The sequence below is a fragment of the Filicampus tigris genome, chromosome 16, assembly GCF_054856515.1.
Source record: "Filicampus tigris isolate MCC_2025a chromosome 16, RoL_Ftig_1.0, whole genome shotgun sequence".
In the NCBI taxonomy this organism is placed as follows: domain Eukaryota; kingdom Metazoa; phylum Chordata; class Actinopteri; order Syngnathiformes; family Syngnathidae; genus Filicampus; species Filicampus tigris.
Window position 1 is genome coordinate 8,795,974 of NC_141232.1, and position 12,706 is coordinate 8,808,679.

Consider the following 12,706-nt stretch of genomic DNA (forward strand, 5'->3'; position numbering starts at 1 on the left):
AAAACAGGTGGAGCGATCGTGTACCTACAGCAGTGGTCTCCAACCTACAAAAAACATTTATGAAACTTTAGAACTTCAGCTAACTATGAGCTAAATTATGAGTAACGCGTGAAAAAGTTCAAATGTTCAAATGTTCTTGGCTCAGAGCTGATCCCAAAACATTAAAATCGTGCTGTCATCTGATTTGAGCTGCCAAACTGGCTCTGCATGCTTTACTTCCTGCTCAGATGGCCCGCCTGATTTCATAGATAAAAAAACAACAACAAATAAGTAGACTAACTGCATCAATCCGACTACCATTTTAATCGTATTCATTTCAGTGGTTTGAGTGCGCAGCTCAACGTTGAAAGTAAGACACACTTTCTGAATATGCATGATTTAAAAAAAAAAAAAAAAAAAAAAAAAATCTATCAAAAGTGTAATTCTTTGGCTTGGACATTTTTCATCAGCTAATATGATGTCAGTCCTGTATTAAATTGTAAAAATGTCTCCTAACTGTAAGATATCAATTTGCTGGATGGCTTTAATTAATTATCTTACCACGTGTTGCGCCCTTTCAATCATGCTTCTCGTTCTATCTGCTTCTGTCTGCAGTGCTTGGCTCTCTGTGGAAATGGCTGCGGGCATGACGTGCCGCCATGAATCATTCACCCCACCCCCCCACCTTCCGTGATGCATGTGCACCGACTAAGAGACTGTGGCGGGAACTTAGAACGTGGCAGGAGGTAGCCAAAAGGGGGGCGAGCGCCTGAGGTGGAGTGGGATTTTGGAGGTGTCAGATGAAGCCAGACAAAGAGGATCATCTTGCAGCTCGCTGTTTCCCGTCGTTGCAAAAGACTCATCGTGTATGTATACGGTAATCGCCCCCCCCCCCATGTCGGCGTTTCACTATTTGCAAATTCACAGAGTTACAGTTGATTCGGTAATTGGCTTTAAAAACTACATTTGTGCTTCTGTGCTCTTTCTAGCACCCTGAAATGCCAAATACAGGAATTGGTATCCAGGAAGTATGTTGAAGTGATACATCTCAACCGTGAGACAAGCTTTGTATGTCGGGGAGGAGTTAAATGTAGCCTGGGCTGCGCATTTTAAAGGTAATATTCAAAGATGAATTTGAAATGACATTCAACTGTTTGGGAACATAATTTGTGATATGTTTGCGGTTTAAACTATTATCATAATAGGCATAATTACATTTAGGCAATTACATTTTGGCGGGCAGGGCTTCAATAATTGAACTCGACTCAGCCCACAAACAGCACATTGGCATAGTAACTTTGCTTTCTTAATGCTAACACATAATTGGAAAAGCCACAAATAATAACAATATAGCAATACGCTCAAGCATATATTCTTTATCCTCGACTAGAATTACTGCCATTGTGAGGGGATGAGACCGTCTCCTTGAGCAGAGTCATTTTCTCACAACTGGAATGGGATCATTAATCTGGCGGCATAATAGTCCTCCACTCATGTTCTTCATATTTGATCAAAAGCGTTTCTCAGCATTCGCACACAAGTTCATCTTGTTTTTCTTCTGGCGTTGCGTTGAAGGACCGTTGTTGCCTTCACAGACAAAAGTGTGTGATTATTAATGTCATCACTGCTACTTAGGCATGCGCGGTCCTCCGGGGTGCTTATTGTAATTCATCACGCTCACCTTGTATTGTCCCATTAATCTAAATAGATGTGCGGTTGTCTCCTTTTTGCACCTTCATCAGATTCAAATCTCCCACAAGCGCCCCGCCTTCTGTCCTCTCAGACACATCCCCGTGCGAGAACCTTGAAACAACATCATTCTCTTACCTCGTCTCATTTCCCACGACCCTGGAATAGATTATCTGCGGGGATAATTAAGACCTGCTGAATAATTAAGTGGGCAAAAATGGTAATTCATGAATAATAAATGTGTTTATGATGGGCCGGGCGTAGACTAGAGCTTGCGTCGGCGCTGACAGGAAGATTGATGCGGCGGCCTAGATACGAGGCTCTCGATATCTCTGCGGTGAGCTCGCCGCTGACTGCGAAGACGCCCGGATTCATCAGCACGCTCGTCGCCGCTTTGTGTGCATAATAGCGTGATTATGTATAATTTACACGCATGTCCCGGTGGCAGAGGTGGCACACACGGAAGAAGGCAGTGGAATTGAAGCGGTTACTTTCATTGTTTGTACTGTATTCTGTAACTGTTTATAACCACATGATGAAATAAATTGAGTCAATTCAAATATTTTTTTTCAGTCTAATGTGCTGCCCCGCCGTTTGTGTTCAAATATCCATTGAGGGTTCGAGGGTTGTAACGCCGCAACTACTGATGCAATTCGTTATCCTCTCTATGGCGTTTTACGTGATGTGTTAGCATTAAGCTAATGGCTGGCAAAGTTATGTGGTTGTTTTTAAAGGGGAAGGCAACCCAAACTTATTTTTTTCAAGAATATGTTTTATGCAAGCCCACTAGTTGAAACAAGGCATTCTGATAAATATTGCCTTGTGGAATCAGAATTAATCCACCCCTTTTTTACCATCTCTGGGGGCAGCCATTTTGTCACTTCTGTCGACTGAAAATGACATCACAACTACTCAGGGCTCAGGTAACGACCAATTGATCGCGGTTGACCTGTTTTCTGAAGCTGAGCTGTGATTGGTCGTTACCTGAGCTCTGAGTAGTTGCGATGTCATTTTCAGTCGACAGAAGTGACAAAATGGCCGCCCCTGAGATGGCTAAAAACGAGTGGATTTTGCAGCTTAACTCATATTCCACAAATGCGATATTAATCGGAATGTCGTGTTTCAACTAGTGGGCCTGCTGGGAACATATTCTTGGAAAAAAAATGTGTTGGTTGAGATAATGTATACATTATCTTTGTTTTATGTTTAGTTAGTTAGTTTACTTGGGGGTGCCAATAATTCTCATTATTCCCAAAATGAAAAGCTAAAAAAAAAAAAAAAAATGCTGGCCCCTTTCTGGCAGCAGTGAAGCCTTTTACTTTTTGAAATTTGAGCAAAATGAAATCTCCCCACATGCACAAGCACAATATGCAGCACATTTAACGTGTATTATTCTTCACGACAAATCCTCCTGCAGGCTGCAGCAGCCCAGCCAGTGTGATTACATTTGTGATTAGCGCCACGGAGGCCAGTTCTGCCTGAGCGCGTTCCTCGCCGTAGCGTAGCCGGCGGACAAATGAGGCATCGAGGCGGCGTTCTCCACCAATGCGACTTTGGAGGTCACTAACAGGAAGGAGGCATTCATCACTCTGACGCGCGGATGCTGCGCGGTGGGGGTGCTCGAGTAACAACGTTATTATAGTGTTAATCCGCCAAACATGTTTGTGAGCCGTGTAGGATTAATGCACTGGCTTTAACGCTGATATTTATGAATGTATACACAGTTTTTTTTTTTTTCATGATAAGAAAATGTCTCTTTGTCGTCGCTGCTCACCTCTTTCCTGTGCATGTAATCAAGACTGGCGGGCAAATATTGAGCGGGAGGGGGCAGGGGGGAGCGACCATTGTTGGACTGAGTGTCTATTTGCTCACTAGAAAAGACTCATTATGTCCTGGATGGATATCTTCCCCCCTAGGACATTTATCCAGTCTCAAATGAAAAAATAGAAACAATCAGGGAGGTTGGTGAGCCTTTTTAAAAAAAAAAATGTTTATTTTGAAAGTACGAAAAAAGCAGCACACTGACCTTGACAGCTGCAATTGGCAATCGGATGTTTGGAACGATGAATCACATAGAGAGGAACAGCTAGTAAATGTGGGATTTTAAAATAATCATATGTACGATAATGAACAAGTTGTTGGATTAATACCAATTACAAAAAAAAAAAAAAGCATTAATATATTTGAAAAGACTGATTTGTTTTATACAGCTACTGCTTCGGTCTCAACAGTTTCCCATCTGCATTTTTTGGGGGGTCGCCAACTGTTGAGCTTTTTCTTGATCATCAGCCCGATACACAATTTTTTTGTTTGCATATTTGTAATATACAGGAATCATTTTGTGCACAACATACGTTAATGTAGTGGTTACAAGACCAGATTTGTAATTTGAGTCTTTGTTGAGGAAACTAAAGTATACCCTGGTGTCCCTAATAAAGTGGACAGGGGCCCGTTTCTGTTTGTCCAAATGAATAGATTCAAGAAGATATGTTAAGCCCATCTTAATCGTTTCATCTGCCTCATTTGAGTCCATAATGCAAACAATTATGTTTGTGCGTGCTATAAATCTGATTAGCGCTGACTATTGCGCGAAGGGTTAAAGCTCACCCACGCTTCTCGAGCGTGATTAGCCGCAAAGCACCATCACTTGCCACTCTTTCGATTAGCCCGCAATCATCAAGCGATGCATACTCGTGTGTCACTAATTGGGCAGTCGCTTTTTTTGTTGTTGTTAACGTCGCACTAGAAATATCAATTATTTGGTGTGCTCTTTGAAGACGCTGCTGTTATTCATTTGGAGATGCAGTGATCCACAACAAGCTAAATTCCCTTAAAGTAGAAATCAACTCAAACATATTTTTTTCAAGAATATATTCCCAGCAGGCCCACTAGTTGAAACATGGCATTCTGATTAATTTTGAGTTTGTGGAATATAAGTTAAGCAGCAAAATGCACTTATTTTTAGCCATCTCTGGGGACGGCCATTTTGTTTTCTGTCGACTGAAAATGACATCACAACTGCTCACAACGACCAATCACGGCTGACCTCTTCTGAATCCGAGCCGTGATTGGTCGTTGTGAGCAGTTGTGATGTCATTTTCAGTAGACAAGACAAAATGGCCGCCCCCGGGGATGGCTAAAAACTAGTGCATTAACACTTATTCCACAAACGTAGTATTTATCAGAATGCCCTGTTTCAACTAGTGGGCTTGCGTGGAACATATTCTTGAAAAAAGTTAGTTTGGGTTGACTTCCGCTTTAACTCACCATGTATTCTTAGATGCTTGCCGACGTCTGGCCCCTGCCACATAGTAATAATCAACGCACTTTTTGGTAGCTTTAGCTAACAATGTGGATAGTTTTTCCGTTGTGCCAGTTATAAATAACGCAGCATTGGCGCGGTCCCTTTTGGACCCATGCAGCGCTGGGTTAGCTATTTCAACCATTTTGGGTTTCTTGTAACCCAGCAGTTAACTGATTCACTGCCATTGATGTATTTATTTGTTTTTTCACAGTCCAGCCATTCAATCCCAGGAATTTATATTTTTTCAAACATTAGGGTAAAAGAGGGTCTGGAAATGTCTGGCAGTGAGTGAGTTAAGAGTCTAAGTAACACTTAAAATTTCACTGTACATGTCTAGGCTCCCACTTGGTAGGCAATGACACTTCATTGACCCCCGCACCGCCCCCACACACACAGTGGTTGGAATGATAGAGCAGCATGTTGACCTTTGAACTTCACCCTCAAGCAGACGGGTCAGCTCGGCGGGCTCTTAATTGAATGTCTCGGCCAAACATTGATTGCACTCGCTCGTCAATGTCGCTCACATCCACGCGGGAGACAGCGAGGTCAGTGTGGCATGGTTGGGACATGACACTTAACCGCTGTGTGTGTGTGTGTCTGTGTGTGTGTAATGTATCAGATTCTGCAGCCTCATTGTACTCAACCTCTTGTACTAAAAAATGAAGAAGAGATTGTTATTCACACATACACTCCCCATTGCGCTCGCATTGAAGAAATTCAAATGTTTCTTTTCAAGTATTATCTTTAACAGCAGTGGAGATTCTTTGTCTGACTGTTTTTAAGCCTGAATCAACAGCGCCTCTGCTGGTCACATCCAAGTAGTGCACTCCAGTACTCCATTGTAATTTTAACTGGAGAGCAAATAAACATTGGAATGATAATAGTCATGAAAAGATTCTTTGTCAGGGTCAGCTTTTTCTCGTGTGGCGAAATGGTAATCCAAGTTTTTGCCAGCTGCTGAAGAAACTCCCGCATATGTAGTCGGCGTAAAACTGCAAGGTTTCACGCAGCAGGTTATTTATAACAGTCTCGCTCGAGATGCATGGCCTCGGCGCCTGATTAGTGTCTCCCTTCCTCTCCTCTCACTTCCCTGCTCACACTCTATCATCTTGTAGGCAGAATAATTGTGTTTAGCCACCATCCTGAGATCGCAGTGATTATCCAGATGTCGGCGACACCATCTTCCGTATGGCCGCGTGGCACATACTGTATGTACAGATGGCCTGATAATTGCCGGAACACGACAATAATCGTCCTGCTTTTTAATCACATTTTTTTTCTTCCGATTTTTTTTTTCTTTCTTCTACTGGTGGGCGCTCACCACTTGATGCTCAACCAGATACATCGGAAGCCACTGGTCTCACTTAAAGTAGGCTTTAGTGTCATCTAATAACATGCTGATATTCTATTTATGTAGCATCACATCACTGAATGTGGACATATTTGATGCATGTAAACGTTTTACTATTTGGCTTGATGGTCCAAATGTTTGAAACATTGACGAGTGGAAATGATTGCCATCAAAATGATTTATTTATGTGTGCTTATCATCACTCTAAGTATTCAAAGTAGCTAGCTAGCTTACTTCTAGCTTACTCTAAGTGCTCCACTGCTATGAATGCAGAATAGGTAACGTACATTGCTACCTGTGCTTGCAGGCAAATATATGTCAATATTCTCAGTCTCATATGTATCTTTTTTTTAAGTCATACATTCATTCCGCTTCGGGGCATTATTAAGTGCTGTAATCCGTTTGGCAATAAATCATGAAGCCTCGAAGTCCGGGATCAAAGAAAAACTCCCAAAGGAAAAGGTGAACGCAAGAAATTAGAGGTAGAGAGTGTTCTCTCTCTGAGTTACAGTTTTTTTTACTGTTTGAAATACCAGGAACATACAGACTTCAAATGGGAGTGGCAATAAACAGCTTGAAGATTCTTTTTTTGAAGAATCGTCTACGATTTGCCAAAGTGCTACTTATTGTGAAGTGAGTAGAGTTGAGTTCACTGACACCACACAGTATCTCATGTCTGCACTTGCAAGTCAAAGCAAAAAAAAACAAAAAAAAAAACAGCCGGACACAGGCGAGTCACTTGTACTGATATTCCAGCATTGGGATATTGTGTTTCTGTACATCAGTGTTAAACTAATAGTTGAGTATTAGCAAAGCGGGTGCACAGTTTGTTGAGTGGTTCATGAGCACCACCTCCACAGTATCTAAAGATAAATCTAGGGTGTCCTGTGATTAATGGGCCATGAGAAAAGGGGAAAAGTCCCTGCATATATTTGCATTCATCTGTGAGAAATGTCTCTCGTGTTAAGTTTCTTATACAGGCCCAATAGTTGAAACAAGGCATTCTGATAAATATTGCGTTTATGGAATAAGGGTTGATCCACCCGTTTATAGGCATCGCTTTGTCAATTGATTTTTACAGGTTGTACGTCACATTAATGGTGGTAAGGGTTTTGAAATATATCTTAGTCTCATTTTTAGCATCCCAAAAACCTGGCATTTGAATAGTCTGTAGACTTTTTATTTCCATTGTGTGAAAAAAAAGGTGAAACTTAAGAGGCCTCGACCCACCAAACCTTTAAATATATTTTATGTTAAATTGTGTTAGTTAAAGAACATAACAACCCCCATCTTGAACACATTAACAATTCAATATTATGTTTTTATTTATTTATTATGATTTCATACAGTGATTCTCAAAGTGTGGTACCACTCTAGAAAAAAATTCACCGCCCAAGTACAGTTCAGTTGTATTTCACTTTCTAATTTTCCTAAATATAATTGCAGTGTCTATGTTCAAACTGTATAGAGACAAAATTATTTTCATGAACATGCAGACCTGCTACACTACTGTATTTTAATAGCGCTCAGTGTTTTTTTTTAGGTTGTACTTTGTGTAAAAGTTTTGAGAACGCCTGATTTAATATAATAAAGTGTAAAATAACCCTTCTGAATTCAGTAGAATGTCGTGTGATAAAAGTTGGAATTTCGTCAAGTAACCTTGGCTTCTATTACCAAGAATCGCTCCCACCAAAATACTCAATAGAAATAGCGCCCTCTTTTGGTGAAAACTCCCATTGCATGACTCATGTTGCGCAGGTGACACGCGCCAGTGTTTATCTCACCAGCTCAAGTTGCTTCTGCACGTCTCACGCGCATGCGCGCTCCCTCTCCCAGTCGTGTTGAAAAAAAATATGGGGGGGGGGGTCGACAAGTACACGCCGGCAACAAGCGCATCCCCCCGGAGAAGAGAGTGATGAAGGGGGCTGCAGTTGTCATGGCAACGCCTGGGTGGTGGGGGTGGAGCTTTGGCAAGTGGGGACCAGGGAGTTTGTTTTGTTATTGAAGGTCACGTGCAAGGCCAAGCTCCGCCCTCCTCCTTCCCTATCCCCCCCCCCATACACACACACACACACACACCAAACAGCTTCAAGTGTGGAGCTGCTCGGGTCGGTCACTTACTACAAAATGGCTGCACAGGCTCCAGTGCCGCCGCCGCCGCCTCCGACGACGACGAGAACAAGAAAGGACGACTGAAAGCTTCGACGGTAGGACTTTTTCCTCCGCTTCAACTCGTGCTTCTCTCCACACGGCGCTTTTCGCTCGTCCAAAAATGCGGAATTCCCAGGGCAAATACGTCAGCTAGCCCCGCGAATGTTTCCATTGCAGCCCACTTTTGACATCAAGTCAAAATGAGCGCCCATTTAAAGATTATTTTTAAGGATTAAATTTGAGCGACTGTTCACTCGACTGCACAGACAACCTTGTTGTTAGCGGCTGGCTAACCTGGACTAAGTTGCACACTTCATATGATTCAAGGACACCGTGTGTTTACATTCTGCTTCGACTATTCCTCCCCCCTAAGCATTGCAATAAACTGTAGATTAAATGCACTCTGAACGAGTGGTTAGCATTTCTGCCTCACATTTCTAAGCTTCTTAGCTCGGGTCCCATCACTGGGGACTGAAGTTTCCATGTTCTCCCCGTGGCTGGATCCAGTTTCATGCTCCATAAATCGTAATATTTGGATAACTGTCAGCATGATTTTACTAATGGTTGGCCTCACAGTCAAGAGATTCTGGGTTGAAATCTTAGGCCCGACTGTGTGGAGTTATGCATGTTCTCCAGGTAACCCAGACACATGCCAAAAAACACCATGACCATGACAGATGACAATACAGTACAAGCCCATGAACGAACTTTGGCAAAGGTACTGCTTGGTTCTCCTGGTTACTAGACAGGCCTTGTAATTGTGCTTATCTGCTTTGTATTAACACAGTTATGCTCTTATATCCTACCAATAATACTGACACTTTTGACACTGATTATAAAAAATGTATTTACTTTTCTTTTTATGTATCACATCAGGTTTTGCAGATATTTTCATTGTTTGTTTTTAAGGTTACCCTATAAAAGTGTTTCCCATGCATTGTCATTTATTGCGATGGCGTTTCAGAGGGAAAGAAAATCACCTGTTGCTGCACCTAACCCTTCATTACACAAAATATATTGCTGTAATACCTATTATATTTAGGCTTTACATGATCCTTAATTTGGAGCCGATCGGCGAGTTAAGAAAAAACGATCGCCTATCACTGATCCGATCAGAAGATGGCCCAATCTGTCCAATCTCTTTAAACTATTTACTTACTGCACAGGGGGATTGGGACTGGCCCGGCCCACAAATAGTCAAAATTCGGGTATAAGGTTGTGGGTTTGAATCCTGGCTCAGGCCCTGCTGTGTTGGCTTTTGCACGTTCGTGCCACACTGCTTGAAAGGCACTGCTTGGATTCGAACCTTCGTTGTCCCGTTTACTACGTAGGTGCTTTAACCCAAAATGTAGGATGTTTAATCAATCCTTTTTGCAAAGGGATGCGACACACATTGCCCTCACTGTGGCTATCATCATCCTGTAGCACACGCACTCCTCACGGCATTCCCAGTCTGCAACGCAACGGCTTCGCCAGCTGCTTGCAGAGGCCAGACTGACGTAAGCCGCCGATCCCGCTGCTCTGCTAATGTACTGCGGTTCCTAATTTGGGGTTTCAGGCCTGGCAGAGGAGGAAGTGGCAGCGAAAGGGAAAGGGAGAGCTTTAGAAATGGCTCGGTGTGGGGAGGCCAGGTCATGGGGCCCCGGTCAGCCCCCCGAGCCTGTGAAAGAAGTAGTGTGTATTCACAGAGAGGCCCCAAGGGTGGCTCTAGAACACAAACGGACCACGAAATACTCTGATTACTCGAGAGTTTAGGTCAGGCCTAGAGCGCAAGGCCGAGGGGCACGCTCGCCAGTCTTGCTCGGTTTTGGTGTCAGCCGTCAGACGGTTCGTTGGGTCCTCAGTGGTCAGGATGACCTTACGTGCTGTCAAAGGCAGACTATTGCTGTCTTGAAACATCAAAATCAAAGCTACTTCGCTTTTGGTTGTGTTATTTTAGAGCAAATTAGCTGGGTTGTTTTCTGCATTTCATTTTTAAATACACAATAATGGCGATTCATATTTGTTTGGATCATATATAGTCATAATATTAATATCTGACGCACGTGTAGCTGCACCGTACCATGAGCAAAAATCGATACAATCGTATCATGATATCGATATTTTCTCCCACTGCAGCTGAACTGAACTGAAGTGACCTCTAGGTGTGAAAGTCCTCAAGGATGATACATTTTAAAAGTATTGTTGGATCTTTACATCTCTGACTGTTCGCGGCGCTCATGCGGCGGTCTGTCCAAGTTAGTCCCGAGGCTTGAGTTTGGCGTGCGCCACCGCTTTCTCCTTTTTCCCGTTGTCAGAAAGCATTAACGTGGTCGGCCCTGAGAACAGCTTCAAGTACTTTAGCCCAATCCTCTTTGCAGAGAACGCATGGCCTGCTGGCCTAGCGCTTTTGTTTTAGGGGCCACTGTGGTTTTCTTCTCCCGCGTCACGGTGCCTTCGAGATGTTGCATCTGTTAAGTTTAAACAAGGCCACTTGCAACTTTAAGCAAACGGTTAATACTAGTTTGCCTCGCTAGGGGTTTGCATTGTTGTAATCCACACAGTATTTATTTTTAACCTTGTTTTTGGGGGTGGTAAAAAGTCACTAGTCTGTTGTCCATTCAGAAAATTCTTCACACTTACTGAAGATCGCACTTGCGTTTGTTTGCAAGCTGACCAAGCGTCACCAATCGCAATAGTGCAGGAACAAAAAAAAAATCGTCATTCGATTATTTTTTTTTTGAAAATCATTCAGCCTCAAGCAGCACCCGACGCCCACATTGGCAGTGCTCCGGAAGAGACGTCGGTGTTTGGAGTCTATGTAACCACCATAACAAGCGAGGAGACCACGACGTTCAACAATCCCCTGCGAACAAAGAACTGAGTCAACCTCTTTATTTATTCAGAGAAAACTGCAGCAAGGTTTGATTTCAAACATGTCCTTTTTTTTTTTTTTTAAAACTGGTTTTGCACAAGATCAGTTTTGAGCTCACTTGTCCAACTCCTGGACCCTTATTTCTGAGAACAACCCATATTTCTTTGTTCGAGCAGAACCGCGCCGTTGCTTTTGCATGCGGCCTCCGGTGAACGTTCTCCCCAAGGTTCGCCGCGTTCTTGTTTGGTCTGCAGCGTTGGCATCGTTGGCACTGTGCCCAGCGCCTGCCGTCTCACAGCACCCCCCCATCCCCCATCCCCCATCTCCCCCTCGCGTGAAACGGAAGCGACCCTATCAAACGCAGAAAAGACAGAAGCCTTCCCAGCCATCTTCGCGGGAATTAAACATGTCAACAGACGCACGTTTCACCTTGTGCATGCCGAGCCTCCGCCCCCCCCCCCCCCCCCTCGCCTCTCCGTTTCCTGCCGATCCTGCACCTGCTGTCATGAGGCCGCCCTTGGCGTGTGTGCGCGCGCTGCTGCTGCGTCTTTCTGTTTTCATTCTGCCTGCCTTTGGCGTCACAGCGAGTGTCTGGTTTTAAGAGGGACGCCCGGCTGTAATCCTGTTGTTCTGTCGAGAGGGTGTAATTCCACTACAGCGCCGAGCTCATTGGCCGGCGTTCTTTGTAAACCGCGCCTCCTCTCTGCTCATGGCTGCTCACGCACATATCTAAGAGCAAATGTCAAACTCTATTATCGGGTCCTCTTCTGAGGGGTAGGGATAAGAGATATGGACACAATTTCACATGTCAATATTCATGCCCGATATTGCTAGCGAAACGATAACGATACAAAGTACGCCAATAAATTTAAAAAAAATCTGAATCGGGTTGTATGGTCACCATCGGACTTTTCGTGTTGGCCATCAGGCGCTCTTTTGTGGTGGGGCATGCAAAGTCACGCACAAACGCACAGTTGATCGAATATGACGGAAATGCCGCAATCAAATGCGAACCAACGTGTGATCGCATTGAAATTGGCTCCAACGTCTTCTGATTTTTTTTTTTTCCAGCCGAGAGAAGAAGCGACAAATACAAGTCGAGAACCGTTTCATGGAAGATAAGAAAAAGAAAAAGCAAGAAGAGAAGAAAAAGAAAGAAGCTGCTCCGAAGAAGGTGAGCCCTCTCTTTTGATATTCGGCTGTCAATCAGACAGACAGCCGTCAGTCAACAGATAATGTCACACTGAGAAATTTCCCACTAGGCTGCCTTTTTTTTTTTTTTTTTTTTTTTTTTTCTTTTTTAAATAGACGGATGGATAAAAAGTCAACGCTATTTCATCTCTTTAGCGTAAATTGTTAGCATAATTGGTCCTGTCAT

At 43.4% G+C, this 12,706-nt stretch overlaps 1 protein-coding gene and 1 long non-coding RNA gene across 4 annotated transcripts in view; both read left to right on the plus strand.

Annotated features, from left to right (window-relative positions):
• The first annotated feature begins 318 nt into the window (after nucleotides 1–318).
• Nucleotides 319–2,298, plus strand: LOC147134541 (uncharacterized). Of its 2 annotated transcripts, XR_015090179.1 has the most exons (4): nucleotides 319–349; nucleotides 595–845; nucleotides 969–1,094; nucleotides 1,722–2,298. It is a non-coding gene; the product is annotated as an uncharacterized LOC147134541 (long non-coding RNA). The 2 variants fall into 2 exon arrangements; XR_015090178.1 differs by having other exon boundaries at nucleotides 969–2,298.
• Nucleotides 2,299–8,381: 6,083 nt separating this feature from the next.
• The window catches only part of tnrc6c1 (trinucleotide repeat containing adaptor 6C1), a 35,072-nt gene continuing 30,747 nt past the window's right edge, over nucleotides 8,382–12,706 (plus strand). For both annotated transcript variants that reach the window (XM_086054969.1, XM_086054970.1), the window contains exons 1-2: nucleotides 8,382–8,530; nucleotides 12,400–12,502. In XM_086054969.1, coding sequence (XP_085911095.1) covers nucleotides 12,440–12,502 — 63 coding nt within the window. In that variant the 5' untranslated portion in view covers nucleotides 8,382–8,530; nucleotides 12,400–12,439. The remainder of the gene's footprint in view (nucleotides 8,531–12,399; nucleotides 12,503–12,706) is intronic.